The following is a 17293-nucleotide window of genomic DNA, read 5'->3' as shown; positions in this document are numbered from 1 at the left end:
AGGAGTGGCTTCGGGACAAGTCTCTGAATGTCCTTGAGTGGCCCAGCCAGAGCCCGGACTTGAACCAGTTCGAACATCTCTGGAGAGACCTGAAAATAGCTGTGCAACGACGCTCCCCATCCAACCTGACAGAGCTATGGGAAATATTTATGGTGGAAAAATGATTGACCGCTAGGTTTTATGGGTACACCTCCACCAACGATTTTTATAACTAAACATAGATACAAATGAGTCATAGTGGCCAGAACAAGCAAGGAGGTGGACAGAGCCAAGCATGCGCTAGAGATATCCTATTGGGGTGTTCTAGTATGAATCTGCATATGTCCGTTACGGAACACCTACTCTGTGAAGTGCGCATGTGCAATAACTCAATTTGCCTTTGCGCTCCTTCTAAACAGCGTGATTTTTAAAAACATTTGAAATGGGTAAAGTCTTCAAAAGTTAATCCACTCTGTTCATAACAAATTCTAGTTTTGGGAACAGAAAATTGTTGAGCTCAAATGTTTAATCGATGAGAAAATGTGTAGCATATCGGCAAAAATCCATCTTGTTCCATCTTCTCCCACTGCGCGCCAGTGGGCTTCCTCTCACTACCATATTTGGTAGTGAGTGGTAATGCCCACCGGATGCTTCACATTTATATATCCAGTGAAATATCTGTCTTATTGTTCTATCTGTGCCTCTACTGTGGGGCTCTAGGGCTCTGTGCCTCTATTGTGGGACTCTGCTGCCCATGCGAAAACTGCCTTTTGGCCACTAGAGGCCTCTATCATCCTCTAGGATATTCACGCATCTCATTAAATTCTGAACAATGAAGTACAAGAAGCGTCTTACTTTTTCCCCAACGCAGTTAAGCCAAAACCACGCCCCGTTATTCAGAGGGGCGTTCTACAACTCCAAGTCCGGAAGGGAATATCACGTAGCGCAAAATTTCAGTCACTGATTAATAACATTTGCCCTTGTATTTCAAGATTGAAAAATATAATAACATTGTCGTGGACCGAGCTAGCCATTGACGTCCCTTAACGCTCAAAGACTAATTCAATGGCTGTAGCATAGCGTATTCGCCTGAATGATTAGCTAATAAATATTTTAGAAATTATGAATAATAAGCATATGCTTTTACCTGATAATAGACTACTAATGATAATATAACAACTTCAAATACCGAGCTAGTAACGTTAAGTAGCCTAGGTTAACTTAGCTGACATTCAATTTAGGAAATTAAGCAGAGTTATCTGAGACATTTTTGCAACTCATTGAAACTCTGAAAAGAAATACATGGGCAAATGTTAACAAACATAATAATAATAGGCCTGCATTATGGTAGGCAGCTAATTGTTAAATTACACTTTCCATCCTTACCTTGGAAGGTCACTGTCTCTGCACTGATCGCCTGTGACTGAGACAACGCTAGCTACCCAATGGGAGCGTAGTAGAACGCCCCTCTGAATAACGGGGCGTGGTTTTGGCTTAAAAAGAAAGATGTGTACAAGAAAGCCATACGTTTAGGACCGCTACCTGTTGAATATGGTACTTTGATTACTATAACTTTTTTAACAGAAGAATTATTGCACGTGAGTGATTGAAAAATGCAGGTAGCAACAAATTAATGTTAATTGATTATTGGTTGACGCAATTTCTTCCGTGGCCAATCATGTGCTTCGGGGCAGACGTTCTCTGAGAGCCCTGAAAAGCGCAAGGTGTGTTGCTTGAACGGGTGATTAACTTCAGCAATTTCCAGAACGATAAACTGATTCCGATTGGACAAAGCAGCGTGAGCTGTGAGGAGAAGAGTATAAATACCCCCAACAGGTTGCTCTAGCTGTAGGCAGTGTTTATGTTTGTGGGAGGTGTATTGGGTTGTAGCCTATGTGGGGAAAGTATAATAGAGCCTTTATAAAAAAATATATATAATTTATATTGAACAAACATAGCAAGGTAAGCTATTTTATTCAGTACTTGTTGAGTGTTCTGATGCTGCAAGCGAACGTTTTGCGTCATTATTAGGACTAACCAAAAATGTTATACAGAAGTTGTAGAAACATATATATTTAGAGCGCATACATACTCGTCAGTGTGCCAAAGCGCAGAATAATTGAAGAATTTACGAACACTTTTGCAAAAATAGCGGAATTAAATTGTCAGCAGCGCAGTTAGTCACCAACGCTCTGGATAACATGAACATCATAAGCAGCTCTACTGGGGAGACTGAAATGGTCAGAGGGAGGTGTTCTCATTTGTCTTGAAGTAGCTGGCCGATGTTAGCCAGTTAGCTTGGGTGCTTGACTGCCGTTGAGGTCAGAACGCTCGGGTCAGCCCTACTCCTCGGCCAGAGCGTCCACTGTGCCGCTCGGAAGCGAAACGCTCTGAATTTACGAACGTCTAGGGAGCGCGCTTTGGCACTCCAGATTTAATTTACGAAGATCCTTAACAGTAACTAGATACAAATTGATATATTTTGAGCATTTTATAAGCTTTGTGTTTAAATTGGAATGCTTACTAGCTATCAAAGTGTAGGCTATGCGAAGTTGGCTTGTGAATTATTGCAACATTTTAATAAAATGTACCTTTATTTTTTACAGCACTTTAAAAAAGGAACTAAGGGTTGTCGCCATGGTTGCTACAAGCAAACTGAGGAGTAAAAACCCGGAATTCATATCAGAATTGATTGACCGTAGATACGACCAGACTTGTATTGAAAATGGTAAGCGTTTTGAGCTCTGTCTCCAATGTATACGTTCATGTGAGCATATTGCAACTGGGGCATTTCTAAATTCTCCAATCCATTCATTCAGCGCTTGTTTACGCCAATATTTGTGCGTAGTTGCAGGGAAGAATGGAAGGGGATGGTGAAGTCAAGAGTCATATTTTATCATATGCTAGCAAACAGGACTCCGTTTCTTCAATTAAAGTTGTTGGCATGTATCAATGTGAGATTTGAATGCACACTTCATAATGACTGTAGCTGTTGTACTGTAGTTAAATTTTTTTACTTCTATGACACATTGCAATATAAGTCACATACCTCAACTGACAATTATAAAGATTGAGTGCAGAGAACGTGTAATGTTGACTAGTCCATGCACCATGACTCTGGCTCAAGTCTCATTTCCTTCTCACTGACCTGAGAGGACTGGCTAGGTGAAAGCCAATAAGCATTATGGTGGTTAGGCTATCCAGTGGATTCTGGCAGTGAAGATGACATGACACTTTGGGAGGCCTTTGCGCCACATGACTGTCATTGACTGACCGATTGCTATAACATGTGGTTAGCTGATAGGTCAAATGCCAATGTCTAAGCAGTGGGACACAACCTTTTGTTGCATGTTTTTGTTTGTCTTTTCATCCTGAATGCAGCCCAGGTGACTCCAATGTATGGAAATCAAATAGTGACACCATTAAAATATAATTTCCCCCTCAAATGAGCCTGACAAATTGGTCCATATTATCAGGCTGGTGTGTGAACAATAAGAATGATCATCTGTAGGCCAACTAATTCAGCATTGTGGTTATGAATAAATGGTCAGACTCATGGGGTTTGCCCATCTATTTGTGCTAATCATTAGCTATATCACTGTCCCAAATTGTCAGTCATGGGGAACAGTCTATGCCCTTTCACTTACCCAATTGCACAAACTGCTACTGTTGCACAAATATGATATAAGAACACCACTTACTCAAGAAACCATAAACAAACATGGTTTCACTTCCATATTGATGTATAAAGGAGAAATAAACCAGCTTACTGCTGTGCAATGTCAGTGGGAATTTTCAATCAAATTCCTCATGGTATATTTTTGACTGGGTCAAATTGGCCAGTCTCTAATACTGGGGGTGGGGGTCCATGTCTCCCCCTTAAGCTACACGCCTGACTTTATTAAATGTTCTTGTATTTGACTGAGGCCCATAGTATGCAATTTTGCGTTGTCTTTTAAACATCACTCAACTTTGTCTTCTGTCAGAGCTGGATTCCTGGGACCACTGTTTGGCTGAGCCCCACCTGAATGTGGAGGTGTCTGAGGACAGGACGTGTCAGCAGTTGGCCAAGATGTTAGAGAACTGTCTGTCACGGGCCAAGAAGACCACCATGCGTTGCTCTAAGGTGCTGGTCCCTGAGACGCTGACTCTGAGGATAGCGCGCGATGTACTGCGCCTGTCGTCGGGCGAGCCGTGCGGCCTACGCGGCTGTGTACTCTACGTGCACCTGGAGCAGGAACAGTGTTGTAAGCAGCTGGAGCGCATCGTGTACAATGCAGACGTTGTGCCCACCTTTGAGCTGACGTTGGTGTTCAAGCAGGACTGTAGCGCATGGCCCAGTCTCAGGGACTTCCTGCACATTGGTGCGTGTTTCACTCCAGGCTTCAGGCATGCGCTCAAACTCAGTCCTGGCTTCCGGCTCATCAAGAAGAAGCTCTACTCATCCTTGGCTGGTACTGTGGTAGAGGAGTACTGAGAAGGGGGAAATTGAGGAAGGTGGGACACCATGGTTCAGTCAGCTGTCCTTGATGGCATGTACAATGCTTTTCTACACTTGAATATCTGAATGTTAACATCACTCCTGGAGGGTCTAATTTTCTACATGTTTTTTTGTATGAATACAGTTTGTGAACGAGTAGTGTTGTGCAAAGGTTGTTGTCCTGTCTGTTCCAATGTCCAGGATTCTACAACTGATTACTCAAAGTGGATGGACAAGTCTTGGTTACTGTAATGGATTGTCAAATGCCTAAACAAGATTAGCATAACTTTTTTTTTTTTTTGTTGACTTCACTTCACTTTGAACAAACTTTGCCAATCTGTTTGTTTCCAGATTTGTCCACTGCTGTGCAGCAAAGTAAACCCACCTAGAGGCTATAGGAACAGGACTTGGAAAAGTTTGGGGGGGCCATAATGTTGGTGTTCAATGCTGAATTGAGGGTATGTAAGTGTTTGTTAGCGAGCCATTGAATGTTTGTCCTTGTGAACATTCTGCTCATTGACGGGCTCCAACCTTGACGGATGCCTTAAACTGCCACAGATTTTTCTTCATCTAAATGTTTTTTCTTACACTTGTTAGATCCTAGCTCCACAGGGGTTCTTCAGGGCTTGTTCTTTTTATACCTTTCTCAATTGATGGCTGTTTAAACTTAGGATTTTTTTGTTTTGTTGAGATTCCTGTTAAAGGCAATGGCAATCTTGTCTTTGACAATTAAACATTTTAAACCTACCTTGAGTCACTTTTCAATGGTTAATGTGTTCATTCTGTTCAGATGCCCTACACTCCTGAAGTTGGTTGCCATTTTAAATTTCCTAAGAAATAATTCAATTGTCATTTTTCCAACAGGCGATGTTGGATAATCTGTCACCAAGCCAGCTCTGCATGTTCTGGTGCCATGAATGAGACTGGGGTAGTCCTTGCTAACAAGGACGTAAACACATTTGTGCTCGAGTTGAGAGAAATAAGCTGTTTGTGTAGAACATTTCTGGGATCTTTCAGCCTATGAAACATGATGCCAAAACTTTACATGTTGCATTTCTATTTCTCTTCAGTATGTCCTTTTCCCCGCTACAGTACTAAACCTATTGCAAAGTTACAGCAGTTGGACTACCTTATGAAATTTCTTATTGGTGACTAATGTTGAGACGCATTGGGCAACATGCACCCCTAACATAATCCCAACCTACAGAACTTGGTTTGCCGTAGAAACCTTGTCATCAAAATATTTATATATAAATAAACATTTTAGTGCCATGCATTGCGAACAGTTCATTTTTCCAGTGTGTTCTATAAATGAGAGCAACTTACACCATGCATCAGGCCTTCCACTAAATGCAATGAAAGGGAGACCACTAAAAGCAATAGGGTGACACACTTGCAATGTGTCTGGGATAATTAACCCATATACGGTAGTTGCTGGCTACGAACTATCCTTTACATGTTTGTCATGACTTTTGTATGTCCGCCATCCATTGGCTAGTGATTGCTTGGATGAGTTTGACTCCATTAGTTTACTGAATGTTACACTAAGTGTCCAGTGTTGTAAGGAACAGGTCGTTAAATGTGTGATTCCCTCATGAGTCAACAGGAATCATCAGCTGTAAGTATCTACATGAGCCCACATTGTACAGAACCAGGCACTCCCAGGCCACTACAGTGGTGCAAACATCTCAAAGATTTTTCTAGATGGAACTTCAGCTATCGGGTCCAAATCCTGTACATACAGTTGAAGTCAAGTTTACATACACCCTAGCCAAATACATTTAAACTCAGCTTTTCACAATTCCTGACAATCCTCGTAAAAATTCCCTGTCTTCGGTCAGTTAGATCACTATTTTAAGAATTAAATAATAGAGCTCGAATTTGGCTTTTATTTCTTTTATCACATTCCCAGTGGGTCAGAAGTTTACACACTCAATATTAGGTAGCATTACCTTTAAATTGTTTAACTTGGGTCAAACGTTTCAGGTAGCCTTCCACAAGCTTCCCACAAGTTGGGTGAATTTTGGCCCATTCCTTCTGACAAGAGCTAGTGTAACTGGGTCAAGTTTGTTGGCCTCCTTGCTCGCACACGCTTTTTCAGTTCCGAACACACATTTTCTCTGGAATTGAGTTCAAGGATTTGTGATGGCCACTCCAATACGTTGACATTGTTGTCCTTAAGCCATTTCGCCACAGCTTTGGAAGTATGCTTGGGATCATTATCTATTTGGAAGACCCATTTGCGACCAAGCTTTAACTTCCTGACTGATGTTGCTTCAATATATCCACATTTTCCTTCCTTGTGATACCATTTATTTTGAAGTGCACCAGTCCTTCCTGCAGCAAAGCATCCCCACAACATGATACTGCCACCCCGTACTTCAAGGTTGGGATGGTGTTCTTTGGCTTGCAAGCGTCCCCCTTTTCCCTCCAAACATAACGATGGTCATTATGGCCAAACAGTTCTATTTTTTGTTTCATCAGACCAGAGGACATTTCTCCAAAAAGTACGATCTTTGTCCCCATGTACAGTTGTCTGGCTTTTTTTATGGCGATTTTAGAGCAGTGGCGTCTTCCTTGCTGAGCGGTCTTTCAGGTTGATATAGCACTCGTTTTACTGTGAATATCAATACTTTTGTACCTGTTTCCTCCAGTACCTTCACAAGATCCTTTGCTGTTCTAGGATTGATTTGCACTTTTCGCACCAAAGTATGTTCATCTCTAGTAGACAGAACGCGTCTCCTTCCTGAGTGGTATGATGGCTGCGTGGTCCCATGGTGTTTATACTTGTGTACTATTGTTTGTACAGATGAACGTGGTTCCTTCAGGTGTTTGGAAATTGCTCCCAAGGATGAACCAGACTTGTGGAGGTCTACAATTTGATTTCTGAGGTCTTGGCTGATTTCTTTTGATTTCCCCATGATGTCAAGCAAAGAGGCACTGAGTTTGAAGGTAGGCCTTGAAATACATCCACAGGTACACCTTCAATTGACTCAAATGATGTCAATTTGCCTATCAGAAGCTTCTAAAGCCATGACATCATTTTCTGACCTACTGGAATTGTGATACAGTGAATTATGAGTGATATAATCTGTCTGTAAACAATTGTTGGAAAAATGAAAGTAGCACAAAGTAGATGTCCTAACCGACTTGCCAAAACTATAGTTTGATAACAAGAAATTTGTGAAGTGATTGAAAAACGAGTATTAATGACTGCAACCTAAGTGTATGTAAACTTCTGACTTCAACTGTATATAAAATCAAGCACACAGCCATGCAATCTCCCTAGACAAACATTGTCAGTAGAATGGGCTTACTGAAGAGCTCAGTGACTTTCAATGTGGCACCGTCATAGGATGCCACCTTTCCAACAAGTCAGTTCATCAAATGTCTGCCCTGCTAGAACTACCCCGGTCATCTGTACATGCTGTTATTGTGAAGTGGAAACATCTAGGAGCAACAACGGCTCAGCCGCGAAGTGGTAGGCCACACAGCTCACAGAACGAGACCGCTGACGCACGTAGCGCGTAAAAATAGTCTGTCCTCAGTTGCAACACTCACTACTCAGTTCCAAACTGCCTCTGGAAGCAACGTCAGCACAATAACTATTCGTTGGGAGCTTCATGAAATGGGTTTCTGTGCGCAATGCCAAGCTTCGGCTGGAGTGGTGTAAAACTTGCCGCTCTCTGGAGTGATGACTCACGCTTCACCATCCGGCAGTCCGACGGACAAATCTACATTTGGTGGATTCCAGAAGAATGCTACCTGCCCCAATGCATAGTGCCAACTATAAAGTTTGGTGGAGGAGGAATAATGATATGGGGCTGTTTTTCATGGTTCAGACTAGGCCCCTTAGCTCCAGTGAAGGGAAATCTTAACGCTACAGTATACAATGACATTCTAGATGATTCTATGCTTCCAACTTTGTGGCAACAGTTTGGGGAAGGACCTTTCCTCATTCAGCATGACATTGCCCCCTTGCACAAAGACGAGGTCCATACAGAAATGGTTTGTCGAGGTTGGTGTGGAAGAACTTGACTGGCCTGAACAGGGCCCTGACCTCAACTCCATCGAACACGTTTGGGATGAATTGTAATGCTAACTGTGAGCCAGGCCTAATCGCCCAACATCAGTGCCCAGCCTCACTAATGCTATTGTGGCTGAATGTAACCAAGTCTACTCAGCAATGTTCCAACATCTAGTGGAAAGCCTTCCCAGAGGAGCTGTAATAGCAGCAAAGGGGGGACCAACTCCATTTTAATGCCCACGATTTTGGAATGAGATGTGTGACAAGCAGGTCTCCACATACTTTTGGTCATGTAGTGTACATTTTTGTCATTTAGCAGACACACTTATCCTGGCTGCTCCATTGGCAAGCACCAGGGTCTTGAAGATGATGCAAGCTGACTGTGGTATACCTTTTGACAGTGCCAAAAAAGCTGTGCTTTGTCAAAATGGACTTCAAATACTCTGTATCTGCACTGTTTCCTTTTCAATCGTCAGCCTCTCTTGGACACCATCGAAGGTGTTTTGATAAATGCAACATTTTGAGTAATACGTAATAGTAATCTTTAGACACTGATGCTACTTTTCTGTGTTGCAAAAATGGGGCCCTGAATCTAGGTCTTCCTGACCCCATACTGCATTAGTGCCATAATGAAAAATAATGTTTAATCATTGCTCTATGTCTGCAAAACAATGTTACAACCTGAAAACTACAAAACAAGTGGGTAGATGGGTCAGGATGTTTTGAAAGGTCAAAGGTTTGGATGGGAGGAAACTGTCCACGGGTCAACAATAACCCAGTCACTACAGAACTGCATATGTGACAGAGAGGCAAGAAGGAAGCCGTAACTGAAGAAAAAAAAACATCTCAAATCCGGAATTGGGTTTGCAACAAAGCATTTTCACTATTACTTTCAACTAAAAGCATTTCAACTATAAGTGCTGTACTGGAACAGAAACTACACAGAACCAAAATATAAACGCAACATGTAAAGTGTGTTTCATGTTTCATGAGTTAAAGTAAAAAATCCCAGATATTTTCCATACGCACAAGAAGCTTATTTCTCCCAAATTCTGAGAACAAATTTGTTTATGCCCTTGTTAGTGAGCATTTCTCCTTGGCCAAGATAATCCACCCACCTGACAGGTGTAGCATATCAAGAAGTTGATTAAACAAGATTATCATTACACAGGTGCACCTTGTGCTAGGGACTCTAAAATATGGCCACTCTAAAATATGCAGTTTTGTCAAACTACACAATGCCACAGATTTCTCAAGTTTTGAGGGAGCGTGCAATTGGTATGCTGACTGCAGGAATGTCCACCAGAACTGTTGCCAGAGAATCAAATGTTAATTTCTCTATAGAGAATTTGGCAGTACATCCAACCCGCCTCACAACCTCAGACCACGTGTAACCACACCAGCAGAGGACCTCCACATCAGGCTTTTCACCTGCGGGGATGTCTGAGATCAGCCACCCAGACAGCTGATGAAACTGTGGGTTTGCACAACCAACAATGTCTGCACACACTGTAAAAAAACATCTCAGGGAAGCTCATCTGTGTGCTCGTTGTCCTCACCAGGGTCTTGACCTGACCGCTGTTCTGTGTCATAACCGACTTCAGTGGGCAAATTCTCACCTTCGATGGCCACTGGCATGCTGGAGAAGAGTGCTCTTCATGGATGAATCCCTGTTTCAACTGTACTGGGCAGATCAACTCTATGCGAAGGAGATGTGTCACGCTGCATGAGGGAAATGGTGGTCACACCAGATACGGACTGGTTTTCTGATCCACGCCTCTACCTTTTCTTTAAGGTACCTGTGATCAACAGACACATATCTGTATTTCCAGTCATGTGAAATCCATAGATTAGGGCCTAATTAATTCATTTAAATTGACTGATTTTCTTATATGTAACTGTAAAATCTTTGAAATGGTTGCAAGTTGCGTTTATTTTTTTGTTGTTCAGTGTAGCTGTAAGGGCCATAAACATTCTCCTCCCATTGACAGTTAAGGCAAAATATATGAGGGCGCCCAAAGCATTCTCTTCTTACTGATAATAAAGGCAAACTATATGAGGGCACCCAAAGTATTCTATTCTTATTGATAGCAAAGACAAAGAGTAAAGGTCCTTCTCACCAATGCAGGAAGCACTATTAACATACTGAAGAATGATAATTTAATTACCATGTTGGCCTATGTGTCAATTAATCCCATAAGGGATGGGTTGCCAATTGGCGATTTAACACGAAAATAAAATGTCATTCATACTGCCATCTTGTGGGGGAATGGCAATATTACACAAGCACAACATTATTCTATTCAATTGAATGGGGGAAATGACATGCCTGAAATACAAAATGTTACCCTACCAAAGCAATACACAATGAAATACACACATAATATCTGGACAAATATCTGTAAAAATGAAAGCAAATGCTTAATGCAGCAACCAGCAGTTGAAATCTATGCATAGTCACTTCGCCCCTACCTACATGTACAAATTACCTCGACTAACCTGTACCCCCACACATAGACTTGGTACCGGTACCCCCTGTATATAGCCTCAGAATTGTTATTTTATTCTGTTCATTTTTTAAGGTTTTTACTTTAGTTTATTTGGTAAATATTTTCTTAACTCTTTCTTGAACTGCACAGTTGGTTAAAAAGTGAAGGAAAAAAAGTGGTCAGATGAAGCAGATGCTAAACTACAGGACTGTTTTGCTGTCACAGACTGGAATATGTTACGGGATTCTTCCGATGGCATTGAGGAGTACACCACATCAGTCACTGGCTTCATCAATAAGTGCATCGAAGACGTCGTCCCCACGGTTACCGTACGTACAAACCCAACTAGAAGCCATGGATTACAGGCAACATTCGCACTGAGCTAAAGGGTAGAGCTGGCGCTTTCAAGGAGCGGGACTCTAACCCGGAAGCTTATAAGAAATCCCGCTATGCTCTCTGACGAATCAGGAAAATTGTCAATACAGGTCTAAGATTGAATCGTACAACACCGGCTCCGACACTCGTCGGATGTGGCAGGGCTGACAAAATATTACAGACTACAAAGGGAAGCACAGCTGAGAGCTGCCCAGTGACACGAATCTACCAGACGAGCTAAATAACTTCTATGCTCGCTTCGAGGCAAGTAACATTGAAACATGCATGAGAGCATCAGCTGTTCCGGACGGCTGTGTGATTACGTTCTCTGCAGCCGATGTGAGTAAGACCTTTAAACAGGTCAACATTCACAAGGCCACTGGGCCAGACAGACTATCAAGACGTGTACTCCAAGCATGCGCTAACCAACTGGCAAGTATCTTCACTGACATTTTAAACCTCTCCCTATCTGAGTCAGTAATACCAACATGTTTCAAGCAGACCGCCATAGTCCCTGTGCCCAAGAACACTAAATGCCTAAATGACTACAGACCCGTAGCACTCACATCTGCAGCCATGAAATGCTTTGAAACGGTGGTCATGTCTCACATCAACACCATTATCCAAGAAACCTTAGACCCACTACAAATTGCAACAGATCCACAGATGATGCAATCTCTATTGCACTCCACACTGCCCTTTCCCACCTGAACAAAAGGAACACCTATGTGAAAATGCTATTCATTGATTACAGCTCAGCGTTCAACACCATAGTGCCCTCAAAGCTCATCACTAAGCTAAGGACCCTGGGACTAAACACCTCCCTCTGCAACTGGATCCTGGACTTCCTGATGGGCCGCCCCCAGGTGGTAAGGGTAGCTAACAACACATCCGCCACGCTGATCCTCAACATGGGGGCCCCTCAGGGGTGCGTGCTCAGTCCACTCCTGTACTCCCTGTTCATTCATGACTGCATGGCCAGGCATGACTCCAACATCATCATTAAGTTAGCTGATGACACAACAGTGTCATCGAAAACGATGAGACAGCCTATAGCGAGGAGGTCAGAGACCTGACCGTGTGGTGCAAGGACAACAACCTCTCCCTCAACGTCCCTCAACGTGATCAAGACAAAGGAGATAATTGTGGACTACAGGAAAAGGAGGACCGAGCACGTCCCCATTCTCATCGATGGGGCTGTAGTGGAGCAGGTTGAGAGCTTTGAGTTCCTTGGCGTCCAATAAACTAACATGGTCCAAGCACACCAAGACCGACGTGAAGAGGGCACGACAAAACCTATTCCCCCTCAGGAGTGAAAATATTTGGCATGGGTCCTCAGATCCTCAAAAGGTTTTACAGCTGCACCATCAAGAGCATCCTGACGGGTTGCATCACTGCCTGGTATGGCAAGTCTAGGTCCAAGAGACTTCTAAACAGCTTCTACCCCCAAGCCATAATACTCCTGAACAGCTAATCAAATGGATACCCAGACTATTTGCATTGCCCCCCCCCCCCCCCCCCCCCCACACACACACACACACACACTGCTGCTACTCTCTGTTATTATCTATGCATAGCCACTTTAATAACTCTACCTACATGTACATAATTACCTCAATTACCTCGACACCGGTGTCCCCTTACATTGACACATTGACTCTGTACCGGTACCCCCTGTTATTTACTGCTACTCTTTAAATATTTGTTATTCTTGTCTCTTACTTTTTGGGGGGATTTTCTTAAAACTGCATGGTTGGTTAAGGTCTTGTAAGTAAGCATTTCACTGTAAGGTTGTATTCGGCAAATGTGACAAATACAATTTGATTTGGTTAAGGGCTTGTAAGTAAGCTTTTCACGCTAAGGTCTACACTTGTACATGTGACAAATAACGTTTAATTTGATTTGGTTTCAAACAATAACAAAGTGACCTCCACTATTTTGCTAAAAAGCTGAGGGATGAGGCTGGAGAAATGTAAATACTCTCAAATTCATAGACTATGGGTGCAAGGATTGACCATCCATGATCTCAAAATGATCGTATGAAGCATTTTTTGAGGCTAAACAGAGTTTGTTTACATTTGCTTTGTTCACAAACATTGGAATAAAACAAGTTTATATGTTGGGTTCTGATTGCGTACCAAAGTTGAACTAAGCTCAAGGATTTATCAGGTGTTTTTTCCCCAAATCAATGGGTACTTATCATTCACGCATTAAGTCTAAAAATGGATGCACAGTGCATTCGGAAAGTATTCAGACATCTTGACTTTTTCTACATTTTGTTACGTTACAGCCTTATTCTAAAATATATTGAATCGTTTTTTCCCCCTCATCAATCTAAACACAATACCCCATAATGACAAAGCAAAAACAGGTTTTTGACATTTTAGCAAATGTATTAAAAATAAAAAACTGAAATATCACATTTACATAAGTATTCCAACCCTTTACTCAGTACTTTGTTGAAGCACCTTTAGCAGCGATTACAGCCTCAAGTCTTCTTGGGTATGACGCTACAAGCTTGGCACACCTGTATTTGGGGAGTTTCTGTGTGGAAGGTGTAATGTTGGAAGGTGAACCTTCACCTCAGTCTGAGGTCCTGGGCGCTCTGGAAAAGGTTTTCATCAACGATCTCTCTGTACTTTTCTGTTTATCTTTCCCTCAATCCTGACTAGTCCCCAACTCCCTGCCACTGAAAAGCATCCCCACAGCAGGATGCTGGCACCACCATGCTTCACTGTAGGGATGGTGCCAGGTTTCCTCCAGACGTGACGCTTGGCATTCAGGCCAAAGAGTTAAATCTTGGTTTCATAAGACCAGAAAATCTTGTTTCTCATGGTATGACAGTCCTTTAGGTGCCTTTTGGCAAACTCCAAGCGGGCTGTCATGTGCCTTTTACTGAGGACTGGCTTCTGTGTGGCCACTCTACCATAAAGGTCTGATTGGTAGAGTGCTGCAGGGATGATTGTCCTTCTGGAAGATTCTCCCATCTCCACAGAGGAACTCTGGAGCTCTGTCAGAATAACCATTGGGTTCTTGGTCACCTCCCTGACCAAGGCCCTTCTCTCCCGATTGTTCAGTATGGCCGGGCAGCCAGCTCTAAGAAGAGTCTTGGTGGTTCCAAACTTCTTCCATTTAAGAATGATGGAGGCCACTGTGTTCTTGGGGACCTTCAATGCTGCAAAAAAAACGGGTACCCTTCCCCAGATCTGTGCCTCGACACAATCCTGTCTTGGAGCTCAAACGACAATTCCTTCAACATCTTGGATTGGATTTTGCTCTGACATGCACTGTCAACTGTGGGACCTTATATAGACAGGTGTGTGCCTTTATTTCTTTTTATTTGTAGAAATTTCAAAAAAACTGTTTTCGCTTTGTCATAATGGGGTATTGTGTGTAGATTGATGAGGAAAATAATGAATTTAATACATTTTGGAATAAGGCTGTAACGTAACAAATGTGGGAAAAGGGAAGGGGTCTGAATACTTTCCCAATTCACTGTAGCAACTGCAGATTGCCCTTTTAAGATGATATGTTACATGGAAAGTCTTTTGTGTTCCTTTATAAACAATGTTGCTGTGCCACAGGTTTTTTTTTACAACGTTTCAAGATGGCTTATTTCACCAAAACAAGTATTCCCACCATGTCTTAAGTTTATGCATTTTACCAATGTTGGCAAGACCGGCTTCATGGAAGGAGTGGGTCCACTTTCCTTCCTCCCAGAGGGAACTCAGTGTGCCCGGGTCCTTTGCTGCACAGTCCCAATAGAGCCGGGTGTAACGAACCTCGTCCTCCTCTTCTGAGGAGGAGAAGCGAGAAGGATCGGAGGACCAAAATGCAGCGTGGTAAGTGTCCATAATGTTTATTTTAAAACATAAAGGGAACACTACGAAATACAAAATAATAAAAGTGAAATGAACAAAACAGTCCCGTGTGGCGACAAACACTGACACGGAAGACAAACACCCACAACCCAAAACTGAAACCCAGGCTACCTAAGTATGATTCTCAATCAGGGACAACAATTGACAGCTGCCTCTGATTGAGAACCATACTAGGCCGAGCTCAAAAACCAACATAAAAAAACAAACATATACTGCCCATCCAACTCACGCCCTGACCATACTAAAACAAAGATAAAATAACAGAACTATGGTCAGAACGTGACACCGGGTCAGAGAGCTTTTGCCTAACAGAAATAAACAGGCTGAGGGTTGAACGGATGGGTTTGGCCGTTGCTACACAATATACCTTCCTTACCTAACGATGGCAGCTATTGGCATCAGAGCCATTATGTGATTAGGGTGCAAAATGGGTAGCTATTCAAACCCTGTTCAGAGGTGTGCAGGCAGTTCTCAATAGTCCCAACCCCCTCCCCTGTCTGTCACAACCAGTGGCTTATTTGAAGTGTATGCGCCTAGGACATTGGTGCGTTACTGCATTACAATGGTCGGAGGAATGGTTGAATGCTTGATCGTTGGAGAGTGCATGAGAAACTATAGGAATCTCTATTAGTATACCATAACTTCATTTACATTACATTTTAGTCATTTCGCAGATGCTCTTATCCAAAGCGACTTACAGTTTGTGTATTCATCTTAAGACAGCTAGGTGGGCGAACCACATTTCACAGTCATAGTAAGTACATTTTTCCACAATAAAGTAGATATCAGCAGAGCTAGTAAATCAGCTTAACCTGTTTTAGGCTTAGCTACTAACACAATTTTAACCCCAAACCCTACATTCAACTTGCCAATGGCCTAGTTTTTCATTGAAAGGATGGGATCTTTTGCCATCAACATTCCCTTTATTTGAGATATGCATGGTTGAGAAATTGCTATTTAAATGGATATCATGTAGCCCTCTGTAGACCGCTATCCTCTCAGTTGCCCTATTTCAGTTGACTGTCTGTATGGTAATTAATCATGCTTTTTTCTCTCAAGGAATCAATTGAATATCACGGAATCATAATCCCATTTTTGTTTCATAATGCCATTTTTCACACAACATTCACTTGAAGAAACTTGAACATGCAGATATTTGGTTGATTATGAACAAAACATTTGTAGCTATTTAATTTCAATAAAATTGTTCGGTCCACACACAGAAGAAACAGATGTTATGTGATTCTCTATAAAGTTTGCTAATTTTAAATTAACCTCTCCATTTTCAGAGGATGCCGCTTTCAAAACACTCTGTTCTTTTGAGCTTTGATTCAGAATCTTTACCTGACAAAGTAATGTTAGTATATACAGTGGGCTCCAAAATTATTGCCGCCCCTGACAGGCAATGCACAAACATTACTTAAAAAATATAAACAATATAATTATGGAGAGAAACACAAAATACCAATATGTGAGAAATACTGTACTTTATTATGTTTCAATGGAACCCACCAAATTCATACAATTATTTAATACAAAATACATTTCACCAAAATCAAGGTTTCATAATTATTGGCACTCCTCATTTAGTACTTAGTGCCACCACCTCTGGCAAATATAACAGCATGGTCTTTTCCTGTAATGTTTGACAAGGTTACGGAACCCATTTGGAGGCATTTTGGACCATTTCTCTATGCAGATCCTTTCAAGATCCTTCACATTCTTGGGTTTGTGCTTATCAACAGCCCTCTTCCATTCAGCCCACAGGTTTTCGATTGGATTGAGGTCCGGCGACTGAGATGGCCATGACAGAACATTGATTTTGTTGTCACGGAACCATTTCTGTGTGGATCTTGAGGTATGTTTTGGGTCATTGTCTTGTTGGAATGTCCACATACGGCCAAGTCCCAGCCTTCTGGCAGAGGCAACCAGATTGTCAGCCAAAATTGCCTGGTACTTGGTGGAATTCATTATGCCATCAATCTTAACCAGTGCCTATGGATCTCTGGAATGAAAACAGCCCCAAAACATCCCTGACCCACCACCATATGTCACCGTGAGT

General features: G+C 42.2%; 1 protein-coding gene across 2 annotated transcripts; it reads left to right on the top strand.

The window, feature by feature from the left end:
• Positions 1–1702: 1702 nt before the first annotated feature.
• LOC110531776 (DNA damage-inducible transcript 4-like protein) lies at positions 1703–5206 on the top strand. Of its 2 annotated transcripts, none has more exons than XM_021615181.3 (3): positions 1703–1941; positions 2586–2707; positions 3966–5206. In XM_021615181.3, the coding sequence occupies exons 2-3, from the start codon at positions 2617–2619 to the stop codon at positions 4454–4456; spliced, it is 582 nt and encodes a 193-aa protein (XP_021470856.3). In that variant the 5' UTR covers positions 1703–1941; positions 2586–2616; the 3' UTR covers positions 4457–5206. The 2 variants fall into 2 exon arrangements, with proteins under 2 accessions (XP_021470856.3, XP_021470857.3); XM_021615182.3 differs by lacking the exon at positions 1703–1941 and adding an exon at positions 2202–2436.
• The last annotated feature ends 12087 nt before the right edge of the window (positions 5207–17293 follow it).

The sequence above is a fragment of the Oncorhynchus mykiss genome, chromosome 9, assembly GCF_057628025.1.
Source record: "Oncorhynchus mykiss isolate SJ-2025 chromosome 9, ASM5762802v1, whole genome shotgun sequence".
Classification (NCBI taxonomy): Eukaryota; Metazoa; Chordata; class Actinopteri; order Salmoniformes; family Salmonidae; genus Oncorhynchus; species Oncorhynchus mykiss.
This window is presented reverse-complemented; position numbering and strand designations above follow the sequence as displayed.